The 27,441-nt window shown below is 40.3% G+C and overlaps 1 protein-coding gene across 2 annotated transcripts in view; it reads left to right on the top strand.

Moving 5' to 3' along the window:
* The window catches only part of LOC136863506 (zinc finger protein 260), a 611,998-nt gene that overhangs the window by 459,617 nt on the left and 124,940 nt on the right, over window positions 1-27,441 (top strand). The window contains exon 7 of one of the 2 annotated variants that reach the window (XM_068226144.1): window positions 17,715-18,723. The exons of the other annotated variant lie outside the window; for it this stretch is intronic. Coding sequence (XP_068082245.1) covers window positions 17,715-18,585 — 871 coding nt within the window. The 3' untranslated portion in view covers window positions 18,586-18,723. Of the gene's footprint in view, window positions 1-17,714; window positions 18,724-27,441 lie in introns of those variants that run through there. 2 annotated transcript variants of the gene reach the window in all.

Raw genomic sequence — 27,441 nt, forward strand, 5'->3', positions numbered from 1 at the left:
CAGCCCTTGTAGGAAATTGGCCTACCAAGCGACCGCTGCTCAGCCCGAAGGCCTGCAGATTACGAGGTGTTGTGTGGTCAGCACGACGAATCTTCTCGGCCGTTATTCTTGGCTTGCTAGACCGGGGCCGCTATCTCACCGTCAGATAGCTCCTCATTTCTAATCACGTAGGCTGAGTGGACCTCGAACCAGCCCTCAGGCCCAGGTAAAAATCCCTGACCTGGCCGGGAATCGAACCGGGGCCTCCGGGTATGAGGCAGGCATGCTACCCCTACACCACGGGGCCGGCAAAAAATTAATAACACCATTATTAAAACTTTTTACGGTTTTCGGACATGTCGAGGTGCCAGAATTTTGTCCCACGCGAGTTCTTTCACCTGCCGGTAAAGCTACTGACAAGAGGCTGGCATATCCACTGGACTGAACTGGGCTCAGAAAGCCAGCGCTTGTACCGTAAGAGCCACTCACCCCGGTTTCTTGTAATTGGTATGGGTCTTAATACGGTGTGGAAAATTCTGATCGCGTATTTTCTTATTGATGGGTTAAAAATGAGAAAAAGCAAGGAGAGTTAGAGATCAATTCAAATTGATTCCAATATATCTTCGTTGCTCACTGGTAATGTTGATCATCATGCTCAGAATTGTAGATTGTTTAATAAGAAAGGAAATGGGGGGTTAATAGTCCCTTCTGCAAGTAGCCTATGGTAAAATCTATATATATAAAGTAGCTTGTCCTGACTGACTGACTGACTGACTGACTGACTGATTCATCATCGCCGAGCCAAAACTACTGGACATAAAGAAATGAAATTTTGGAGATATATTCATATTAAGATGTAGGTGCTCGCTAAGAGAGGATTTTTGGATATTCCGTCGCTAAGGGGGTGAAAAGGGGGGTGAAATTTTAAAATGAGTGTGTCTATATCTCAACACTTTAAAAGTTTACAGATGTGAAAATTGGTATTTAGAATCTTCTTTAAAAATAAAGAAACACGTATTTTTTTGTTTTCAGACAATCCCAATAGGAGGGGTGAAAAAGGGTGAAAAAGTGGTTGAATGCCTTTAATCAGGATACGCTACTTACATCTCAGAAACTGAAGATATTACAGACCTCAAAATTGTTACTTTTGATCGCTGTGAAAAATAAAGAAACACATATTTTTTTTTTGGGAAAATCCAATTAATGCGAGGGTGAAAAGGGGGGGGGGGGGGTGAATTTTTAAAATAAGTGCATCTATATCTCAAAAGTTTTAAAGTTTAGAGATGTAAAAATTGGTATTTAGAATCTTCATTGAAAATAAAGGAACACGTATTTTTTTGTTTTTGGAAAATCCCAATAGGAGGAGTGAAAAGGGGTGAAAAAGGGGCTGAATGCCTTTAATGAGGCTACTTATATCTCAGAAACTGAAGATATTATAGACCTGAAAATTGGTGTTTGGGATCTCCTTTAAAAATAAAGAAACACGCATTTTTTGTTTCTGGAAAACCCAATTAGGGGGGGTGAAAAGGGGATGAAATTTTTAAAATGAGTGTATCTATATCTCAAAACTTTTAAAGGTTATAGATGTAAAAATTGGTATTTAGAATCTCCATTAAAAATAAAGAAACACGTATATTTTGTTTTCGGAAAATCTTAATAGGAAGGGTGGGAAAGGTTGAAAAAGGGGTCGAATGCATTTCATGAGTCTCCTTATATTTCAGAACCTGAAGATATTACAGACCTGAAAATTGGTGTTTGGGATCTCCTTTAAAAATAAAGAAACACGTATTTTTTGTTTGTGGAAAATACAATTAATGGTGGAGGGGGGGGTGAAAAGGGGGTGAATTTTTAAAATGAGTGTATCTATATCTCAAAACTTTTTAAGTTTATAGATGTAAAAATTGGTATTTCGAATCTCCTTTAAAAATTAAGAAACACGTATATTTTGTTTTCGGAAAATCCCAATAGGAAGGGTGTAAAAGGGTGAATAATGGGTTGAATGCCTTTCATGAGGCTACTTATATTTCAGAACCTGAAGATATTACAGACCAGAAAATTGGTATTTTGGGTCTACTTTAAATGTAGGGAAACACGTATTTTTTCGTATTTGGAAAATCCCAATATTGGGGGGTGAAAAGGGGGCTGAACTTTTTAAAATGAGTGTGTCTACATCTTAAAACTTTAAAATTTACAGATGTAAAAATTGGTAGTTAGAATCTCCTCTAAAAATAAAGGAACACGTATTTTTTTGTTTCCAGTAAATCGTAATAGGAGGGGTGTAAAAGGGTGAAAAAAGGGTTGAATGCCTTAATTGAGGATACACATATCTCATAAACGAAAGATAATACATAACTGATAATTCGCATATGGGATCTCCTTTAAAAATAAAGAAACACGTATTTTTTAGTTTTTGGAAAAGCCAATTAATGGCGGTTAAACAGGAGTGACAAATTGGGGTGAATTGTTTGAAAGACAATATCTACAGAATATCTTGGAACGTAAAATGTTACAGACGTAACAAGTGGGTGTAAATCTCCTGTAAATGTAAAGAAATATAGGTGATTTGTTTTTGAAAACTCCACTTAAGGGGAACTCAAAAGTGGTGAAATTTTAAAATGAGAATTTTTACAGTATATCTAAAAAAACTTTACATGTTACAGAAGTGAAAAATGGTATTTTTTATCTCTATTAAACATAAAGAAAAGTGTGTTTTTAGTTTTCGGAAATACCGCTTGGGTGGAGGGGGGGGGTAAGAGTGACTGAAAATGGTGATGAATTCTTTTAATTAGGCTACTGATATCTCAAAAATGAAGATGTTGCAGACGTGAAATTTGATATTTGCAACCTGCTTTAAAAGTAAAGAAACACGTATTCTCGGAAAATCCAATGAAGGTATGTGTGGGGGGGGGGGGGTGAAAAATTGAAAAATTAATTGACTTAATTGTATGAGAATGCATACATCTAATAAAAACTAAAGTTGTTACAGACGTGAGAATTCGTATTTGGATCTCCTTTAAAAACAAAGAAAAACGCGTTTTGGTGGGGAAACCATCTTGGAGGGCGGGAGTGTAAAGGAGTTGAATTCCTTTCATGAGGACACATAAATCAAAAACTGAAGAAGTCAGAGTCGTGATAATTGGTATTTAGAAAATCCTTTACTATTAAAGAAACATGTATTTTTTGCGGGAAAATTCACTTAGGGGGGGGGGATTATTGTGAAATGAAGTAAAAAAAAAGTAAATTATTTTTATGGGGATACTTATATCTCAATACTGAAGGTAATAGACGTGAACATTGGTGTTTGGGATCTCCCTTAAACATAAAGAAACAAGCATTCTTTTAATTTCTTTTTTTTTTGGAGGGTGGCGGCGGTAAATAAACTTAATGGCGGTGAGGTGTAGAAGGAGGTGAGACCAATTGATTTTACTGTTATTAATGTACTTATAAGGATCCTCCGTTGCTCAGGCGGCAGCGCGCCGGCCTCTCACAGCTGGGTTCCGTGGTTCAAATCCCGGTCACTCCATGTGGCATTCGTGCTGGACAAAACGGATGCGGGACAGGTTTTTCTCCGGATACTCTGGTTTTCCCTGTTATCAGCCATTCCAGCAACACATAATAGTAATATTAATAATAATAATATTCCGGACCGTCGTCAAATGTGCGGACCGCGCTGGAAACGGCTCCTGGACGGGTAATGACTAAGAATGCAGTCCGACCGCGGGTTCAGTGCCGCCAAGGCACCCAATATGACAGCACGCCGGATCTCCTGAAGGATTTTATCCATATTAAAAATATTTATAGGAAAAGTTGGCAAAGATTTACGGGCCCAACTGACCGGGAGGAATACCTGAGCCTAGCCCGGGAAGTACGAAATCGATTACTTGAAAGGAAGATTTAAAAATGGGAGGAAACGTGCCGTAAAATAATAGAAAACCAGTCAGATCGGGAATTTTGGTGGATTCTCGCAGAAAACGAGTCAGATCGTGAATTTCGGCGGATTATATATCTAAAACAATAAGCATTCAATTATAAATTTCTGTATAATACCGTAGCGAAGCACGGGTATCTTGCTAGTTATGTATAAATGCAAAGAGAGAGCTGAAATGGGAGTCCCGTTACAAGAGGTAGTTCTGAAAAAGGTGGCTGATAGTAATTTGTTTGATGACCTGCACAGTCACATGTATGAGAACGTGGTTTCTGAAAACCATGTATTATCACTTATAAACTTTATCGTTACCATAATGAATGCCTTTACTCGAATGGGCAGGTCTAATGATGACGATGGGATAGGATTGGGAAGGACTGGACCGTAACCTTAATTAAGGTACAGTCCTAGCATTTACCTGGCGTGAAAATGGATCATTATAGAAAAGCATCTTCAGAGCTGCCGACAGTGGGGTTGGAACCCACCATCTCCCAATGCGAGCTCACAGCTACGTCACCTAATCCGCACAACCAACTCGCCTGGTGTTACTTACGAGTACAGTTCGGATTTCTGTTAACTAATAACTCTGGAAATTTGCATGCACTTAGGACTTAAAATCTTGAAAATATGACGCAAAAGGTATTAAATATTGTCCAGAAATTGCTTAGAAAACTTTGTTGTTTTTTTTAATTCAGGCAGCGGTCCAGTAGAAAACTGGCCATATTTCTAACAGTCTTTTCTCCTTTCCATTTTGACAACTTGCTGCTCGTGAAACGAGCTACCTAAGAACTTCTGTTTATCACAAACTATTTCTATGGAAAGGAAATCCAAATACAGACACAAAATCACTTTGCTTTATCAGCACAAAATATGTGAATAATACACGGAGAACGAAGAAGGCAATTATAATATGACAGAGGATATGCATTTATACCATTTTTGATCAAATAAAGTAAAAATATGTATTTATACAACTAATAAAATCCGTGTCGTCGCGTTCACAAAAACTAGCATTATGTTTAAGTTATCGTACAGTACGTATGTTAAAAAAAAGACATCTGCATCAAACTATGATGTCATAGAATTAGTGGTGCTGGTGGTGGTGGTGATTATTGCTTTAAGAGAAAGTACAGATATTTTTTCTGCTATTTGTTTTACGTCGCACCGACACAGGTAGGTCTTATAGCGACGATGGGATATGAAAGGCCTAGGAATAGGAAGGAAGCGGCAGTGGCCTTAATTAAGGTACAACCCCAGCATTTGCCTGGTGTGAAAATGGGAAACCACGGAAAACCATCTTCAGGGCTGCCGACAGTGTGGTTCGAACCCACTATCTCCCGAATACTGGATACTGGCCGCACTTAAGCGACTGCAGCTGTCGGGCTTGGTGGAAGTACAGATAGGCAACCATGCTCATACATACATACATACATACATACATACATACATAATCATTATAGACTGTTATGCCTTTCAGCGTTCAATCTGCAAGCCTCTGTAAATTTACTAAACGTCGCCACAGTCCTCTATTTGCAACTAGTGCTGTGGCCTCATTTAGTTCTTGGACTTGAGGGCTGGTTCGAGGTCCACTCAGCCTACGTGATTAGAATTGAGGAGCTATCTGACGGTGAGATAGCGGCCCCGGTTTCGAAAGCCAAGAATAACGGCCGAGAGGATTCGTCATGTTGACCACACGACACCTCATAAGCTGCAGGCCTTTGGGCTGAGTAGCGGTCGCTTGGTAGGCCAAGGCCCTTCAAGGGCTGTAGTGCCATGGGGTTTGGTTTTTATCTTTAAATCGTTAGAAACTGAGTCTTACCATCGTCGTCTTTGTCTACCTCTACTCCTCTTACCCTCCACAACAGAGTCCATTATTCTCCTAGGTAACCTATCCTCCTCCATTCGCCTCACATGACGCCGGTTCATGCGTACAGCTTCGTCCATCGTGTTCATTCCTAAATTAGCCTTTATCGCCTCATTCCGAATACCCTCCTGCCATTGTTCCCACCTGCTTGTACCAGCAAACATTCTCGCTACTTTCGTGTCTGTTATTTCTCATTTATGAATAAGATATCCTGAGTCCACCCAGCTTTCGTTCCCGTAAAGCAAAGTTGGTCTGAAAACAGACCTATGTAAAGATAGTTTCTTCTAGGAGCTGACTTCCTTCTTACAGAATATTGTTGATCGCAACTGCGAGCTCACTGCATTAGCTTTACTACACCTTGATTCAATCTCACTTACTATATTAAAATCCTATGAGAACACACAACCTAAATACTTGAAATTATCGACCTGTTCTAGCTTTGTATCACCAATCTGACATTCAGTCCTGTTGAATTTCTTACCTACTGACACCAATTTAGTCTTCGAAAGGCTAATTTTCATACCATACTCATTGCACCTATTTTCAAGTTCCAAGATATTACACTGCAGGCTTTCGGCACAATCTGCCATTAAGACCCAAGTCGTCAGCATAGGCCAGACTGCTTCCATATAAACTACGAACAGCAAAGGTGAAAGATTACAGCCTTGTCTAACCCCTGTATGTACCCTGAACCAAGAACTCAGTCTACCATCAATTCTCACTGAAGCCCGATTGTCAACATAAATGCCTTTGATTGATTTTAATAATATACCTTTAATTTTATAGTCCCCCACTATGGCGGACATCTTTTTCCTCGGTGCCCTGTCATATGCTTATTCTAGATCTACGAAACATGAACACAACTACCTATTTCTCTCGTAGCATTTTTCAGTTACCTGGCGCATACTGAAAATCTGATCCTGACAGCCTCTCTGTGGTCTAAATCCACACTGGTTTTCATCCAACTTCCTCTCAACGACTGATCGCACCCTCCCTTCCAAGATGCCAGTGAATACTTTGCCTGGCATACTAATCAATGAAATACCTCGAAAGCTGTTGCAATCCTTCCTGTTCCCTTGCTTATAGATAGCTGAAGGTACCTTACCAACACTCCATGCTAATCTTACTACACTACGAAGCTATTTCATCCCTGCCTTCCCACTATACTTCATCATTTCATATCTAATTTCATCTATTCCTGCTGCTTTATGACATTGGAGTTTATTGACCATCCTTTCCACTTCCTCTAGCATAATTTCACCAACATAATTTTCCTCCTCTCCATGAGCTTGGCTGTTCGCAACACTACCAGGAAGATTTCCTTTTACGTTGAGAAGATGTTCAAAATATTCCCTCCACCTCTCCAGTGATTCCTTGGGATCTATTATGAGTTCACCTGAATTACTCAAAACACTGTTCATTTCCTTTTTCCCTTCCTTCGTAAGATTCTTTATTACTGTCCAGAAAGGTTTCCCTGCTGCTTGACCTAGCCTTTCCAGGTTATTACCAAAATCTTCCCACGACTTCTTTTTGGATTCAACAACTATTTGTTTCGCTCTGTTTCTTTCATCTCTGTCTGCCTCGGCCCTTGTTTGGAGTCTTTTACGTTTACAAGCTGCTCTCACTTCATCATTCCGTCAAGATGTTCGCCTTTTCCTATCTTTATACACAGTTGTTCCTAGCCATTCCCTTGCTGTTTCTACTACAGCATCGTTGTATGCCACCCATTCTCTTTCTATATCCTGAACCTGCTTACTGTCTACTGTTGGAAACTTCTCACTAATCATATCCATGTACTTCTGTCTAATAGGGAACATGCATGATCCGGGGTTTTAATTAAAAATATACTAATCTGATTCAAAATTTCACGCAGAATTCAAAAATGTGATCAGAATGTACAAATAATAACTCCAAACATGATAAAAATCTAAATGAAAGTACGAAAATGTCACGTCACGCAAGTACGCGATCTCATTGGTCTGACGTCATCGTACAGGTTGACTGAATTAGCAGACGAAATAACACATAGTGTGATGTGAGAAGGAGGATACACTTAGCGTATTTCTACTTTATGTTAGTGTCTGGTTTGGTTAAATTCGAAGTCTATACGTTGGATAATAATCTGAGTGGTATATTTTAGACTTAAAATGAATCCTGCGCAGACAGTGAGGCAGAAAACGTATAAATGGTGTATAGTTCCGATGAGCAATAGCACATCGCATACCATCCCAAAAACAAATTGTTTATAAATGTTCCAAAGACGCTAAAACTAGGGAGAAATGGATTTTGGCGAACCGGAGAAATGCTGGTGATAAATAGGAAAAGTCTACAGTTTATTTTTTTAAAGACCATTTTAACGTAAGTTGAATTTGTTTGAATTTTTCAATCACTTTTCCATGTCAGCTGTTCTAGTGGTAACACTTGAATTTTAATGTATGATCCTTTAGTTAAATGCTTCATTTACATCTTGGAATATGAATGTAATAAACAGTGCATTAATTCATGCTGATTATTAAAGTATTCTCCAAACCTAACCTATGTTTTGAGTGATCCATGTCTAGGTAATAAACCAAAGGCGTTATGAACCATATTGACAGCTCTAATTATACCAATTTATCTTGGCATGCGACAGTTATTTATGTCTTTATTGAAGAGCTTACATTTGTAAAGAAATTTAGGCTATAGCTAAATACTCTATAATATAACAAAAAATATGCGTATACGTCATGAAAGAAAACAAAGTGAATTTAACAAATATATATCTCTACACAAAACCAATGTTTGTCTGTTGGGGTCTTATAAGTTAACATTGCTCAATTATAATAATTATCATGATATTAGTGAAATAAATAACATAATTGCACACAGGTGAAAATAGTGATGTTGGTGTTTAAAGTATTATCCAGTTTAGCCTAAGTTTTAGAGTATACAAGCCAAGTCAATAAACCGAAAAATACCGGGCGAGTTGGCCGTGCGGTTAGGAGCACGCAGCTGTGAGCTTGCATCCGGGAGATAGTGGGTTCGAACCCTACTGTCGGCAGCCCTGAAGATGGTTTTCCGTAGTTCCCATTTTCACACCAGGCAAATGCTGGGGCTGTACCTTAATTAAGGCCATGGCCGCTTCCTTCCCATTCCTAGGCCTTTCCTGTCCCATCGTCACCATAAGCCCTATCTGTGACTGTGCGATGTAAAAAGACATTCCTGTATTGAACGACTAAAATGTCACCAAGACACTTTTCTTGCGTGATATGCTCAGCTTGTTAAAAGCCAAATGTTATTGATGTTATTGGCATTACGCCCGATAACTACTTCTACGGTTTTCGAAGACGCCGATGTGCAGGAATTTAGTCTTGCAGGAGTTCTTTTACGTGCCAGTAAATCTACCGACACGAGGCTGACGTATTTGAGCACCTTCAACTACCACCGGACTGAACCAGGATCGAACCTGCCAAGTTGGGGTCAGAAGGCCAGCACCTCAACCGTCTAAACCACTCAGCCCGACTTGTGAAAACTAGATGAAGTCATATTTATCTTTATCTTTATCATGTTTAACTTTTTCCCTCCACCAAGATATTTAACGTTTCTCTTTCATGGGCCCCGGAAGTGGGTAGGCCAGTTGCCCCAACAATAAATATATATATATTTCGGGAATGATATATTATAGACCTATAGTGCTATGATCTTTCTTTCTTACCTTCCTTCTTTCTTTTTTTCTTAATCAGTTTATCCTTCAGGTTTGGTTTTTCCCTCGCACTCAGCGAGGGATTTCACCTCTACCGCTTCAAGGGCAGTGTCCTGGAGCGTGAGACTTTGGGTATGATGATACTACTGGTGAGGAGGACCATTACCTCCCCCAGGCGGCCTCACCTGCTATGCTCAACAGGGGCCTTGTTGGAGGATGGGAAGATCGGAAGGGATAGACAAGGAAGAGGGAAGGAAACGGCCGTGGCCTTAGGTGCCTGGAGGAGAAGTGGGAAAATACGAGAAACCACTTCGAGGATGGCTGAGGTGGGATTCGAAACCCCTCTACTCAGTTGACCTCCCGAGGCTGAGTAGACACCGATCCAGCCCTCGTACTATTTGTTTTCAACTTACATGGCAGACCCGGGAATCGAAACCGGGCCTCCGGGGGTGGCAGCTAATCACATTAACCACTACACCACAGAGGCGGACTAGTACTATAATGCTACCTATATGTTTATGTTAGTGCTGAAATCCGATTTCTTACTTTACTAATGCTGAAAGCCCGAAAATGTAATGCTATTCTTTAATATGGGAATCAGTCTAGAAGGAAATGTTGAAAGTGATGTGATTTCTATCCAGGTTCGTTGTTATTCTAATATTATGAGTTACAATACATTGCACGTATATAAAAGATGCCACTTACAAACTTGCTTTTTATCCGCGAATTTCTGCGGCCACAAAAGTCACTATTTTTCAAGAATGATGACATCTACACATGATAGATTGTCTGATTGTGCTGCTTTGAGCCTTTCTTCTGTCATTTTGAAGTTATTCGCGATCACGAATAATAAACAATCGGCTTTTAGTAACGGCTGATGCATAATGGCTGGTAGAGCTGCATGTGGTACTGGATCGTGACGTCACAGCGCGCCGCTTACGTCAGAGGCCGTTTTACTCGGCTTGCGGAAAAGCACTTTTGAACATGTTTTTAATGGTAGAAAACAAGGCAACTTGCCTCACTGTAATACGTTTACGTACTATTTCATTGGTGTACTTTTCAAAAAAAAAAATTTTTTTTGAAAATTATGCATGTTCCCTATTTCCTCGTCCTGGAGATTTTCTACCCTTATTCGTTTGCAGATTTCACTTTCTCCACCCCAGGACTCAGTGGCGGTTTTTGGTATAGCGCAATGGAGCAATGAACCTCCAGTTTTTATCAAATTTTATTCAACTACTTAATATTCATAACTCCCTTGTCAATCTCGAAGCTCTTGCTTAGCCCATTTATCCGTAATATACTCGTACTGGCTTTCAATTCATGTGAACTGCGCACGTTCCGTGGCTGGATACTTGTCTGGAATGAACCCCCTTGGAAGGCGATCTCTCCTTCCGTACCTGGGCGAAGGGAGTGGCGAGGTGCGGGGGGACATCGGCCGGCACTTAGACAAGACCAGGATATCGCAGAAACAGATATCCGTGGTTTACGCATGCGCAATGTGCCACTCTCTCTAGTCGTGTTGTCGGGGGTGTTGGGGCAAGGTCTGTCTAGACTGACCTTGTGTTGGGGTAAGTATGTGCCTGCCATCTGTTGCCCTTACAGGAATTCAACTACGTAGCAGAAAATAGTGCACATAATTAGCGCTAGTGTTGAAGAGAATCATTACTGCCAGCAGTCACAATAAACTGCCAAATTCCAATTGATGTCTTTTCCCAAATACATCAATATTTACTAAACATCTGTTCATTTGCCTTCTTTGGAATAATTACTTTTTGGAGAGAAAATTAACTTAAAAATCACCGAGGCAAAGAGTAGCGGGAATGTAATACCAAAGAAAACGCTAAATGCCTAGCCGCAGGAGTTCTTAAAATGAAGTTACCAACATTGCGAACATACATCCGTAAAGTTTACTCTGTTTTTCAAGTGTGATGCTAGTGTTTACAACAGTTTGCTATAGTTATCATAATTTGTAATATTATTGTACCCTGTGCAAGCGTGTGAGTGTTTTTCTGCACTGTTGTGCCGTTCAAAAACTTAATTTTTAGGACACAAAGAAGTTACAATATTTTCTCCGTGTGTGTATTTTTGTGCACTGTAGTTGCGTCCATAATTTTTGATCCCGGGAAAGGTAATGAGCTACATAATGAGTTTGAACAGTGATACTCTCTCTCTCTCTCTCTCTCTCTCTTGAGCGTAAACTTAAGATTAAGGATGCCGGACGCCCAATGCCTGATCTTGATATAACGAGGCATCCTAAAAGTAAAAGTAATGAAATCGTGCGTAAATTCAGAATGGATTTATACCGTATAAAAAATCGAGTGGATATGTGGGTGCGAAATTACTAACATGTTGATTTGTTTTCCTTTTTTATGATTCATGAGTGATGAAAGCGAAGGGACTTGGACCAAAGTCGGAGTGGTAGATATAGGATATTTGTACAAAAATAAATAAATAAAGAAACACAGAAGTTCTAAATCTCATATGCTTGCCCAGTTACAATTCGATCTCCTGGGAAGACACGATAACCGTCAGTAGTTTGACTGTGCTTACCGGCAGTCTGTGGAAAGAGACAACGACCAAGTACGGAAAAATCTTTATGTGCTGTGTAAAGTTCTGTGGCGCGTTTGAGATGGCATTGCGCGGCCATGACGAAACAAGTGAATCATCGAATCCTGGCATATTTCGAGGCCTCGTCAATTTTAGTTCTGAAATTGACGTTGCATTAAGAGACCATCTGTCCAAAGCTACTGTTTTCAAAGGCACCTCGAAAGACATTCAGAATGATTTGCTTTCGTGCATGTATGAAATCTGTCGTGAGAAGAAAGAAAAAAAGAAATCACCACAGCGCACTTCATTTCGGTAATCGCAGATGAGACCACCGATATATCAACTACAGCACTTTTTGTTATCGTTCTTCCCAACGGTAAGCCAGTTGAAAGATTCTGGGGTTTCCTCTACCCTCTAGTCATGATGCTAATACAATAGCAGAGTGTTTAAAACTTTCTTTGAGCGAAGTTGTGCATAATAGGGATACGTTGATTTCACAAGGTTACGATGGAGCAAATGTAATGAGTGGTCACCATTCAGGGTGCAAGTTCTCATCAGGGAAGATTTTAGGCATGCACATTATGTGCACCGTTATGCCTATTCTCTGAACTTGGTCATGGCACAGGTGACAGAGGAGAGAGGAGATGTTGAGGGGTGATTTTTCCTTCTGTTGATCCCCCAGTGACGAAAGTCACGCCGCGCCACTGCTAGGCCTAGAGATACTTAGTTCGCTACAGATCAGATAGTGGTCTGTATCGTCGAAAAGTCCCCGGAAAACTCGTACATTCCTAACAGATTTCCTGAATTCGAAGTCGGTTAAGATATAGTCTATTATGGATGTGGTACTCCTAGCCTCCCATGTGTAGCGGTGAATAGCCTTATGCTCGGAGAATTTCACAAATATTTTAAGGCTGAAATTACATAAATCCGTATTTCTTATGAATCGATGCACAGATGTTGGCAATGTCAATAAGAAAATTATCTCTCATTTCCCCTGTATTATATTCACAGATCAGAGAAGAGGGCCTAATGTTAGTACGAATTAGTAAGGTTGAACCTTAAAACAAGACCTACACTTTTCTTTACAATAGGTTCCGATTTTTAAGTAGTGAGAAATAGGCATATATTTGTTGTCGGTTCATTTTTGGGCCTTGGGCGTATCTGGTCTCAAGTCCTGTTTATTTGTGTGCATGTGAGTACCAGAATGAAAATCTGGTGGTATAGTGATGAAGTTGTGACACTTGCGCGGAAAGCCAAAAATTCCCGGAAATGGATAAGCCAGACTATTTCAAACAGTGAAACTTGCACGGAGGCACAAGGCGTGTCGGAATACAGAAACAGGGGAGGGGAAGGCCCACCCAGTAAGTGGAGTTCATTGCTGCAGTTGATACCTATGTGACAACTGGTGTTCCGTGTTGAACCGCTGATAATTGCTCTGCAGCTGTGGAGTTATCTGAGACCACCAAGGGAAAGCCTTTATTGATTTACAACGGACATCAGTATATTGTGGACTATACCAATAAAGATCAAGTGAAAAGTAAATGTAAAGGAAGAATAACAACGAAAGATAATACAGATTTTTTGCTAGGGGCTTTACGTCGCACGGACACAGATTGGTCTTATGGCGACGATGCGATAGGATAAGCCTAGGAGTTGGAAGGAAGCGGCCGTGGCCTTAATTAAGGTACAGCCTGGTGTGAAAATGGGAAACCACAGAAAACCATCTTCAGGGCTGCCGACAGTGGGATTCGAACCCACTATCTCCCGGAGGTAAGCTCACAGCCGCGCGCCTATACGCGCACGGCCAACTCGCCCGATATTAATACAGATAGTATGATTTCAACAGTTTACACCGAGGAAGTAGGCCAACTCTTCAATAGAGGATATGGCCTTATGACATCACTGCCCTCACATAGAAGTGCCAAACAGTCATTACATCGCATCCGACGGAAAAGAATGGGACTTACAAAAGACCCGATCGATTCTGGAGGTGTAATAATACAGGAAAGACACATAGCAATGAACGACGGTGGAAAATTCCTACTTGAAGACGACTACAGGGGGCCTAAAGACAGGATATTAGTGTTTGCCAGCGAGAAAGGAAAATCTGTCGACGGGACCTTCAAAAGTTCAAGCAAGCAGTTTGGGCAGTTATTTATCATCCACGCCGATCTTGGAAGTTCTTGGGAAGAAACCAACACGATGTCTACGCGCTTTACCAAACAAGAAACGGGAAGCATATGCTCGTTTCTTCGAAGCAGTTTAAAACAACGTACCAGGATAGAATCCTGTGACACATATTACGGACTTCGAAATTGCTATCGTCCAATCAGCTAAAACGCTGTTTCCGCAAGCTGAGATTTTTGGTTGCAACTATCATTTTAATCAGTGTCTATGGAGGAAAGTTGTTACTGCGTACAGGGAAAATGAAGAAATTAGACTTCATATTCGAATGTGTTCAGCACTAGCGCACATTTCCCTGGAAATGATTGATGATGGTTGGCTATGCATTCAGAAGAGCACGCCTGAAAATCAGAATCTACAGGTGTTTTACGACTATGTCGTCGATCAATGGCTGGATAACGAGCACATGCCAAGGAATATGTGGAACTGTTGTGGAAGACGGCATCGCACCAATAACGTTTCTGAAGGCTGGAACCAAAGAATAAACAGTTTAATTTCGAGAGCGCACCCGAATGTATATTCGCTGATCAAGATTCTTCGAGATGGTGCAGAGTACTACGGTCACCAATTTGACAGGATAGTTTTGAATATCACCGGGCGAGTTGGCCGTGCGCGTAGAGGCGCGCGGCTGTGAGCTTGCATCCGGGAGATAGTAGGTTCGAATCCCACTATCGGCAGCCCTGAAGATGGTTTTCCGTGGTTTCCCATTTTCACACCAGGCAAATGCTGGGGCTGTACCTTAATTAAGGCCACGGCCGCTTCCTTCCAACTCCTAGGCCTTCCCTATCCCATCGTCGCCATAAGACCTATATGTGTCGGTGCGACGTAAAGCCCCTAGCAAACAAAAAAAAAGTTTTGAATATCGATGGGAAGAGAAGAAAGGAATCAGCAGTGACGATCGATGAGAGGATTTCAAAGGCCTTAAAAAAAAGACTTGAAGTTGATGGCAAACTAAGATCATTTCTAGTGTGTGTTGCTTACGCTCAGAAACTGCAGTGAAACTACCCTGGAATATTACAGGATTTGTAAAACATGTAAATATTGTAAATGTATAAATATTCTGAATCATAATTAATAAAGAAAAACGTGACAATGGAATATCACTGGATAATCATGCAAATATGTTTAATCAGCACTTCAAAAATAAAAAAACTTGAACTTGCACAAAGTGAAAAATATATATCTATGGTTAACGCAAAGAGAATACCTCCCCGTGGTGCTCCCTGGAAACGGCGCTAAGTCGGCTAAATGTGTCTTACAATGTATAAAATTAACCAGAAAAACAAACCCCATGGGGCAACAGCCCGTGGAGGGCCTTGGTCTACAAAGTAACCGCTGTTCAGCCTGAAGGCCTGCAGACTACGAGGTGGCGTGTGGTAAGCACGACGAATCCTCACGGTAGTTATTCCTGGCTCTCTACACCAGCGCTGCTATGTCGCCATCATATAGCTCCTCAGTTCTAATCTAATCACCTCGAACCAGCCCTCAGATTCAGGTAAAAATTCCTGACCTGGCCGTGAATCGAACCCGGGGCTTCCGGGTAAGAGGCAGGCACGCTACTCCTACACCACGGGGCCGGCATTTATAAAATTAACAGTTGCTTAGAAATTGCTTCTAAATTCACTACCGTGATTACCAGAGCTAGGATTTTTTATGACATGGCATCTTTTAATTGGTTCTAAATAGGCATTGCTAACTTGTATAGAAATCCTTATCATAGTTCCCACATTGTAGAAATGCTAATTACCGAGCAAGTGGCCGTGCGGTTAGGGTCGCGCAGCTGTGAGCTTGCATTCGGGAGTGGGTTCGAACTCCACTGTCGGCAGCCCTGAAGGTGGTTTCCCGTGGTTTGCCATTTTCACACCAGGCAAATGCTGGGGCTGTACCTTAATGAAGGCCACGGCCGCTACCTTCCCAATCTCCCACCCTTCCATCTCCGAAAACCTTCGATGTGTTAGTGCGACGTTAAACAAACAACAAAAAAGGAAAAATATGCTGATTTATTAGATCTTTTTGTCATTTTTGCCATTTTGTATTATTAGATCATTTTATAAAGTTGTAAGTCATTATGTGGTCATTTTATGGAATTTATTGTCCGGCTCCATGGCTAAATGGTTAGCGTGCTGGCCTCTGGTCACAGCGGTCCGGGGTTCAATTCCCGGCATGGTCAGGAAGTTTAACCATAATGGGTTCTGGGTTCATTCCGCCGGCACGGGGGCTGGGTGTATGTCCCGCAGGTCGCCTAGGGGAGTCAAATCAAAAAGACCTGCACTTGGCGAGCCGAAGACTATTTTATACTTTTTGAGTCATTTTCTTACATGCTGAAGCATTTACGCGTGTGGTATTGGGTTTCCAGGAGAGGCCAATATTTATGTGCATCATCGTCAAAGTACCTATCAAATTAGATTAGGTATCTAAAATTTATGTTAGTATAACCATCCTACTTCTGACTCATCAGATGAAAGGCTCCGTGCAAGTGTTCCAACCCCGCCAGAATGTTTTCATGGCCAAGTTTCCATACATATTGTTATATCTTCTATGGAACTATTACACTTGAACTGAGCAAGTATGAGATCGGCTTACATGGCGGGTTATTGTTTCCATTATTGGTGGCTTAAATGCATATCAATAAAAATGAACACTTGTTTTAAAAAAGAAGTAGTGAATTGTAAATCTGAGTTTTTGCATTGTGTGGAATCCATTGAAATCAGTTTGGATATAAAGGAGTTATTCCTTCCTTGCTATAATTGTATAGTCATCATTAGAAATTGCAACAATATCATCGCATTTCCTTGAGACTTTGGCCCCTTATGGCAGGCCCCTATGTATTTTAATTGTCTTTCTGTATCTAATGTAGGCTATACAAGGATCCATAATCAGTAGAACACCGTAACACATGTTTCCCGTTATTTGTTTTTGCATATGAATTGTGCAGCTAGAATTAGTAGACACCGTATACTTCTTCTGCCGTTTCTTCTTCTTCAGCTTCATAAAATCGTCCATATTGGGTGAAGTGTCCTATGATGGCAGTGGGTTTAATGGGACACACGGTATATCGATATTTGGTCGATTGAAGTTTTTTTAGTTACCATACCTTCCAGTAAATTCTTCATATAGTATACAATTTATCATGTTTTTATCGGCCAGATTTATTACTCTTACTCTCAACGGCCATTATAACGTATTAAGAACATTTTCCCAGGTACAATTAACTACCCAAGTACGGACTGCCGCTCCGGTTGTTAAATTACGTTCTTCAAAATATATATAGTTTCCAGTGTGTCTTCCCCTGTGTGCTGTTGGTTAGCGCTTCACCATGACAATATAATTTGTGAAATGGCTCTCTGATAACCTACAATATAAGAATTCGATAGTTTTGAATGTTTGTTTCCTTGTGGTGGAATTTAACTTAATAATCTTGCGAGGTATCTGTAGAACTTAGTAAATGGTTTTTGTGTATGAAAGGTTGTCAGTGCAAGATTATTACTTGTCCACACAAAAGGTGTAATCCCAGTGCACAATTTGTCTTACAGGTGGCATCCTTTATCACAGACATCCCTCAAATCGATTCAAGTGGAATGCAGCAAACTACTGTTCTCTAAATCAAGAATTATTACGTCACGTTCTGTTTCAAAATTCAAAGAAGAAAATGAAATTCCATCCACAGACCTCGGAAGAGAAGACAGTGTATCTGATGTAGATATAAAGGAAGAAAGTGCTGTGTGGAATGAAGAAGAAGAAGAAGAAGAAGAAGACGAAGATTCTGATGCTTTAGGAGAACGTGCAGTCTACGAATGCGAATATTGTGGCAAGAAATTAACTACCCGGGAAAATATGAAAACACACTGGCGTATCCACACAGGAGAATGTCCCTATACATGCCATGTCTGTGGTAAGTGTTTCAGAGTTCCTTCAGGTATCAAGAGGCATCTCAGAGAAGTACACGACCGGGTCAAAGATCAGTGTTGTGAGCTGTGTGGTCGGCGATTTGCGAACAAGCGGACCCTAGAAGATCACATGAGGACACACACCGGGGAGCGGCCGTTTCTTTGCGACTCGTGCGACAAAACATTCAAAACAAAAGCTTCCTTATATATTCACAAGAAGAGTCACACCGATGTGTTTCCTTTCAAGTGCGCATGCTGTGAGAGGAAATTCCGGGTCCAGTCTAAATTGACCTTGCACCTCCTACAACACACCGGAGAGAAGCCTCACAAATGTGACATTTGTGGCAAAGGTTTCCGTGTAAAATACGAGCTCGGGAAACATAAGCTTGTCCATTCAACCTCCAAGCCTTTCAGCTGCACAATTTGTGGACATCGGTTCCGGCAAGAAAGGTATCTGAGAAATCATAAGAAGAATACTCATGACAAATACAGCGAAGGGCTTAATTCGGATGACTGATCGGTGGTTGATGGAGAAGTTGAAGTTTACAAGAAAAAGTTGACAAGAAACAAACATGCTCCCAATGTATAAATGAGTGTATGTATTATCACTGTCATAATATTTTGTAGTTAACTATCTTATTTGTAAGACATATATGATGAGAAACATAAATATGTTATGTATATTTGGCCTACATTGTTCTTCATTGATTCTTCCATTTTATTTCCAGCTTTCTATGTATTTTAGGATATCCCTTTCGCAAAATCCTTCTTCTGTTTTTTTTTTTGTTTTTTTTAGAAATGTCTGGCGTACAACATCGACAAATTAACTTTCAAAAATGTTCTCAGTTTCACTTCCTATTCTCTTAAAGTTGAAATCAGCAGTGCGTCAGTAGAAGACTTTTTGACTATCTTTATTTTACTTTGACCAGGGGTGGATTTAGAGCGGAGGCTCATAGCCTCTTCCTCCCTTCCCTCCGGTAAGTTCACTAAAATGTAATGTTTATATTTGCTTTAAGAAACAGCTACTATTTCGGCCAAGAAGAGCCTTTTCAATGTAACAAATAATAACAAATAATAACGCACCCCCCTATTGTAAATATTGTTACATTCTTAGCTATTTCATTTTGGAGAACCCTGCATTGCCGAAGGTAAACTAACCTGCCACATATTGTTGCCTTATACAATAAAAGCGCCAACCTCGCGAGGCTGTCCGACATTTTATAACGTTGTTGATAGAAAGTATTCGTATGTAGCAGGAGGATATAGTATTCAATTAGAGTTCTGTGTGTGTGTGTGTGTGTCACAGTGAAAAAAGTCGTGAAATGTTTCATGTTTGATTCTGAAAATAATGTGAAAGTATGTCGAAATTAAATTCAACACCACACATTCGTTGTATGATAGGGCTACTCAAAAACAGAACAATGAAAGTGTTAATGCAAATTATCAATTAAATAACCAGTCACCATTGAGCTACATTTAGGGCTATCGCCCAGGTAGCAAATTCCCTAACAATTGTTCACCCAGCCTTTTCTTAAAAGATTTCTGTTGAATTGCAAATTTATCGAATATCTCCCTTGGTAAACTATTCCAAACCCTAATTTCTCCTCCTATGAATACGTATTTTCTTCAGTTTTTCCTCTTGAATTCCAACTTTAACATCGGAGTTACTTTCCAAACTTTAAAAGTGGAGCCGATGGACCAGATGCTAGACATCTTTAAATAACAAGCACCATCAGCATCATCCAAACTTTAAAAGCCTCATTCAAGCTTATTCGCCTACTAATGTCATTCCACGCCATCTCTCCGCTGACAGCTTGGAGCATACCGCTTAGTCAAGCAGCTCGTATCCTTACTCCCAAATCTTCCCAACGCAAAGTTTGCAACATTATTGTAACACTACTCTTCTGTCTTAAACACCCAGAATAAATCGAACTGCTTTCCTTTGGATCTTCTCCATTTCTCGAATCAAGTAATCCATGCATTGGAAGAATACTCTAACTGGCATCTTACCATTGACATAGATGCTCTCTCCTTTACATCCTTACCCTAAATCCCCTCATAACCATATGAAGATAGCTTGTGACCTTTATTTAAAACCCCGTTAACGTGATTAGGATTTTTTATTATTATATTAACACATAGGTACTTACAGTGATCCCCATGTGTTAGCCTAATTTCACTCCGTCAATACAGTCATTAAAACTGAGAGACCTTTTCCTCTTGGTGAGACTTACAACCTGACTTTTCACTCCGTTTATCATCATATAGTCTGCTGTACATCTCGCAAATTTATTGAGGTCTTTTTAGCAGTCGCTGTCAATCCTGTGACTTACTACTCTATACATTGTAACATCATCTGTAAAAAGCCCTATCAGTGATTCCAGTTCTTTACTTATATCACTTATGTACATTGTTTATAAGAAAACAATTTCCTGGTAATTTCCTTTAGTCTCTCCTGGAGACTTCCCCCTCCCCGTCTCAATCATTACTAATCATCATCGTTTACTAAAGGCTGTAACCAACTTTCTCTATCTTCATATTCTCATGGGAGGTGCCGTTCATTTACATTATGAGATTCTTTATGTATGAAAGTCTTGATCGCCGTCTTCCCTTTTTCCCAATGACTTTTCCTTCCATGATGTTGAAAATTAACCTTTTGTGTGTCATTATGTGGCCAAACAATTTAACCTTCCTTTTCTCTATTTCTCTGATGAGACTTCTCCTTTCATTTACTTCTCCCAGCACTACGGCGTTACTTTTTCTCTCTCTTCGGCTCAATCGTCTTTAAAACCACACCTCAGCTACTGCTAGTCTGTCGTTTTCTTGGCTTCCTAGGGTCCGTGTACCGCTCCCATAAGTTAGTACACTCTTAAGATTTAACAAATGTTTTCCTCGCCGCAATAACAATTTTATTGATCAATTAATTATTTGTAATGCATTCTTTCCCATAGCTATCCTCTTTCTAACCTCCCTCAGGCTTCGATTGTCGTTATTGATCATTCTTCCAAGATAACCGAATTCTGAAATAGGTAGTTTTAAATTAATCGTTACAGGATCATGTAATCTAATTCTCTGACTTCTGTTTTCTATAACTTCTTTTAAAAGGGAGTTGGAGAAACCATAATGGTCTTCTGTCTTAGAATTACTAAGTTCTGTAATTATTTTTTTAATACCACCAGGTTTAACTTCTTCTCATGTGAACTTTGATCTGTCAGTTAATTTACCTAGTTGGTGCTGGTGATTACCTAACATATCTATGGCTGTAGGCATAGTTGTAGGTTGAGACTTGTCCCTGTCTATAGACTGATTACCAGGATTGGAAATATTTTTTACTGAGTTCACAAACATATTATTCAAGACATCTGGTTCAATGGGTACTGACCGGGCGAGTTGGCCGTGCGGTCAGGGGCACACGGCTGTGAGCTTGCATCCGGGAGATAGTGGGTTCGAATCCCACTGTCGGCAGCCCTCAAGATGGTCTTCCGTGGTTTCCCATTTTCACACCAGGCATATGCTGGGATTGCGCCTTAATTAAGGCCACGGCCTCTTCCTTCCAACTCCTAGGCCTTTCATCTCCCATTGTCGCCATAAGACCTATCTGTGTTGGTGCGACGTAAAGCAGCTAGCAATAGATACTGGTTCTTTTCTTACCTTCCTGTCTATTTCCATATTTATAACTTCCCAGACAATTTTACACTTATTTTTAAAGTTTTTATTATAGTTTTTTTTTTTTTGGCCCTAACTTTTGCTAATGTAATTTCCTTCCTGTATATTTGCTTTACGTTGTTGTACCTATTTTTATCTTCTGAGCTTCCGTTCTTAGATTTCTTATAAAAGGGTATCATTAGTTTCCTGTCCGACTCGTTGGCTGAACGGTCAGCGTACTGGCCTTCGGTTCAGAGGGTCCCGAGTTCGATTCCCGGCCGGGTCGGTGATTTTACCCTTCATCGGTTAATTCCAATGGCACGAGGGCTGGGTGTATTAGTTGTCTTCATCATCATTTCATCCTCATCACGACGCGCAGGTCGCCTACGGGAGTCAAATAGAAAGACCTGCACCTGGCGAGCCGAACCCGTCCTGGGATATCCCGGCACTAAAAGCCATACGACATTTCATTTCATTTCATTAGTTTCCTAATGGCTCAAAGATATGGAGTATACCACTTAAACGCACGTTTATTTGTTGTATTGTTTGTCTTATGTACCATCTTACTCCTTTTTTTGACAGCTTACATTCAGGAAAGAGCTTATTTTATCTATAATCTTTCAAATGCTTCTGTAACATTGCTGCAGTTTAAAATTTCATTCTGCCAGTCAGTTTCCCATAATTTGTATCTCAGCCTTGTGACATTTCTCTCATTTAATGACCTAAAACACTTAATCTGCTTGATAGTATACGAACATTTACTTGCAGATGGAAATTTAAGCCACAGACCTTTATGGTCAGACAACAGAGGCTATATGACCCTATATTGTCCGACTTGTCGGCTGAATGGTCAGCGTACTGGCCTTCGGTTCAGAGGGTCCCGGGTTCGATTCCCGGCCGGGTCAAGGATTTTAACCTTCATTGGTTAATTCCAGTAGTTCGGGGGCTGGGTGTTTGTGCTGTCCCCAACATCCCTGCAACTCACACACCACACATAACACTATCCTCCACCACAATAACATGCAGTTGTTTAGACAGGCATTATTCGTATGAGGTAAAAGTATGACCTTAAAGAGTCACAGAAAAAATCTTATCTTTTGATTCCTCTAGAATAATTACTTTAATATACCCTATAAATTTAATGTTGAAATTCTTGTATTTTTTTCAAGTGTTTTGTTAATTGCTCCTATCCTTGCGTGAAAGTATTCACATCTGAATTAGAAGTACAAAAAGCAAAGCAAAGTCATCTCCGTACAGGCCATGAAGGCCCTGGGAGTGGTGGAAGGTAAAGGCTTCCACTATTCGTAACCTCGGCACTTGATGCGGTAGAGTGGTTAGCTCAACGCCCGGCCGCCTTTGCCCCCAGGAATTAACCTGGTATTAATTTTTTGTGTAGGATGAGTGAACCTCAGGGCCATATGCACCTCCGGAAGTGGAAATCTCATTTCTTAAATTTTACGACTTCCTGACGTGGATTCGAACCCACGTCCTTCCGGGTGAACCGCGTACGGCTTTACCGCCTCGGCCAGGCAGCCCTTGAGTTAGAAGTACGATATGCAGAAATAATTATCAATTTTATATTAGAGACCATGATATCTGCTGCCTCAAATAATTGTTCTTCACAAAATTTATCAAGATTTAGTGCAGCTGGAAATGTAGGCACCTATTCAGTCTCTTTTGTCTAGTCCAGTAGCCCTCATTTTCACCAGTAGTCTCCCACGATCTACCCTATGAAAAGCCTTAGATGCAGACCATTTGACCTCATGAATCTAAAATATCTGCTATATTTTGTTTAAATCCTGTAAGATGAGCCTTACTGGAATAACATATCCTAAAACCGAACTGCCTTCTATCAAACCAGGTAGTACATTCGCAAACGTGTCTAATATAATCAGAAATAATGCTTTCCCGGTGCTTACATACAACACATATCAAGTTGACTGGCCTGCCGTTATCCGCTTTGTGTTTATCACATACTCCTCCGTTCACTGGGGCTACTATAGCAGCTCATCACTTATTTGGAATAGCTTCTTCATGCAAACAGTAATCAAATAGGTGTTTCAGATACTGCACAATATCCCAACACATTGCCTTTAGTATATCCCCAGAAATCTTATCAATACCAGCCTTCCTTTTAGCCTTCATTGTATATTTTTGTAAATGTCGTTAATGTAATAGGTAAATTTTAGTAATTCGACAGTATTAATGACTTTTTCTACCTGGACTGTGCCGCACACACATATATGTACAGTCATAGGAAAAAGTATACGTACACCTTAAACGTTAAGCAATGTTGTCGTTTGTAGTTGACGCATTGCCCATAGGCTGCTAGAAATTTCACTACTTTCCTATATTTCGGTATTTCGCGAAACATGAATATGACTACGTACCGGAAATAACAATAGTACTTTAGTAATGTTTGTTTTAACAAACGTGTCATCCAATAAGTTCGAAATATAGATGCATAAAAAGTATTCGTACAGATGATTTATTTCACATTAAAGTCCTTAATAACATCCCTTGCAACGCAGGTAAGCAGGAAAGGTCACGTCTTGTACCAAGTCAGTTGTGCTTCTATCGTTTTAAACAACAAATGATACAGTCAATCAGTAAGATGGGCCGCAAAATGAAAGAAACAACAGAATAAGAGATAATAATTGTAATCCGGGCTCATAATTCCTGTAAATCGCTCTCGGAAATATCGAAACTTGTGAAGAGACCAAGATCTACAATTCAGGAAGTTATTGACAGGTATGGTGAGAGGAAATCTATCAAAAATGCACGTAAATGTGGACGTCCATGAAATCTAGACGATCGAACTGAAAGACTAATCCTCAGGAAAGTAAAGAAAAATCCTAGAATCAGTGCTGAAAAACTGAGGTCGGAAGTAGGAAGTGATTTAAAACTTAATGTCTGTGCTTCCACAATTCAAAAATTTTTATATACGAATGGGTATCATTGTAGAAATGTCAGACGAAAACCTTGAATTATCCCAGCAAATAGGAAGAAAAGACTACAATATGCTACAGACGATAAACATGCTTCTCTAGAATTCTGGGATCGAGTTATATTTATGGATGAAAGTAAATTGACTGTTTTTCAAGAATATGGCAAAAAGGTGTGGAGGGAAACGAGCACAGAACTCGAAGAAAAAAATCTGCTCCCTTCAGTGAAGCATGGTGGAGGTTGTTTAATGGTTTCGGGGTGCATATGCTCAGCTGAAGTAGGTTCCTTAGAATTCATAGATGGAAAAATGGACCGTAAATACTATATTGATGTTTTGAAGAAACATCTGGCATCTAGTGCCGAAAAAATGGGACTTCTGGGTAGTTATGTATTCATGCAGGATAATGATTCAAAGCATACGGCCCTTGATACGCAATTGTGGATTTTATACAACACACCCAAATACATGGTAACACCCCCCAATCCCCGCATCTGAATCCGATTGAACATGTGTGGGCTTATCTTGAAAAGGGACTGAGTACAAGAAATATTTCATCAAAGCCAGTTTTGAAAATGGCTCTTTTAGAAGAATATGATAAGATTGAGCCCACTTTCACCTCCAAGCTAGTTCATTCAATGCCTAGGCGGCTTGAGGCCATTGTAAAATCAAAAGGATTGCCAACAAAATACTAAATTTGTACTAAAATCAGTGGGGAATGAAAGTAAAACGGGACTGTACGAATACTTTTTATGATTATGAAATCATGATATTTTCATTGATTTATGTATTAATGACAGAAGCGTCTATCAATTGTGTGTTTTATAATGTATATATCTTTACATAGTGTACAGAAAGCTAACCTTTTGGTGTTATAAAACGTACATGACAATAAGTGTACTAAGTAAAGTATTTTTGTTTCACTATTAAGTGTACGAATATTTTTTACTATGACTGTATATATATATGATGATGATGATGATGTGGATTTAGCCCTGTTTTACGGTCGGATACCCTTCCTGGCGCCAACCCTTTATGGACGGATGTAATCACTATTGCGTGTTTCTGTGATGTGTTGTCTGAACATGAAGAGGAAAGTGTTGCGACAAACACAGACACCTAGTCCCTGAGCCTGAAGAATTAATCAGACGCTATTAAAATCCCCAACCCTCGAACATCGGACCCTCTGAACCAAAGGCCTCAACGCTGCCCATTCAGCCAAGAAGTCGGACATCCAATTATCTTTACACGTTGCTCACTAGATATGTCTGCCTCTGTCCAACTCGTTGGCTGAATGGTCATCGTACTCGTCTTCGGTTCAGAGGGTCCTGGGTTCGATTCCCGGCCGGGTCGAGGATTTTAATCGCTTCTGGTTTAATTCTTCTGGCTCGGGAACTGGGTGTACGTGTCCGTCCCAACACTCTCCTCTTCATATTCAGACAACATACCACACTACCAACCACCACAGAAACACGCAATAGTGATTACATCCCTCAAGAGAGGGTTGGCGTCAGGAAGGGCATCCGGTTGTAAAACAGGGCCATATCCACATGTGCGACGCAGTTAGCACCCGCGACCCCACAGGTGTGGGGCAAAAGTGGTAAAGAAAGAAGAAGAAGAAGAAGATATATCTGCCTCTGTAAATCCTCACATAGGCCTATACACTCCCACTGTTCATTAACGATTCCTGGAATGTCCTTCCTGAAACCTATTTCTGCCTTAAAGTTATTATGCATACCCTTCTAAATTTTCACTAAAATTCGTACGACTGCCAATTATGCTTGCCATCGTGTTATCCGTAGCTGACTTCTTCGCTAAATTCTGTTTTGTAGAGGAAACGATGACCCAAGATGTTAGGCCCCTTTAAACAACAAGCATCATCATCATCATCATCATCATTTATTTCGTAGTAAGTTCCTTCAACCTCTCCCTACTTCCACTAACATTCTTTGTTCTACTTCTTTGCAATCTGTATTGCCTTCTTAATCTTTTTATTTCTCGATTTCTCGATTATAACATAGTGCGATTTTACCATTCTTTACCTCCTTTAAAGGTACACACTGTACCTCTTGTCACACTCCTCAAAAATTGCTGTTAGCCCATTCTATATGCTGTTTACATTTTTATTTACCATTTTGCACCGATCATAATTACTTTTAAAATCTCCCTCATGCCTGCCTTATTAATTTACCCTATGGTGAATTTTGGTCGGCAGGGTAGGGGTGGGGGTGGGGGTGGGGGTGGTGGCATACAACTTCTAATCACTAGACTGCGTGCCAAAAGTCTGGATTAAATTCCAAACCTCTCCGCAGTGCCCATATGGAGTGAGGGCATACGTCACCATTGATGGTGATTCGTCCGTCAGGCACCGTGGTGCTATTCGACAGGAACAGGCTTGTGCCGGCACCGGGTTTCTCCCTCTCCCTTACATACATACTGCTTAATAGTTCCACTTTTTCAACCTTCCTTTCTGTCACACTTTTTTTTCCTGCTACAAAAGCAGCTTCGTGATCACTTATACCATCTTATCGCTTCTGTTTCTCTGTGGAGCTCATCTGGTTTAATCAGCACCACGTCTTGAGTATTCTTCCTTCTAGTTGATTCCATCAGTTCTCTTTCCCATATTAGCTTATTTACCATGTGTTGGACATGCTTCGTGTAATTCGCATTTCCTTTCCAGTTAACATTTGGTAAACTGGAATCACCCGCTACAACCACGTGTTGTTCCCCACATAACTAATTCTCCTATCAAATAATTCTGCGTCAGCGTCAGCGCCATCCCTT

This window comes from Anabrus simplex, chromosome 2, assembly GCF_040414725.1.
Source record: "Anabrus simplex isolate iqAnaSimp1 chromosome 2, ASM4041472v1, whole genome shotgun sequence".
NCBI lineage: Eukaryota > Metazoa > Arthropoda > Insecta > Orthoptera > Tettigoniidae > Anabrus > Anabrus simplex.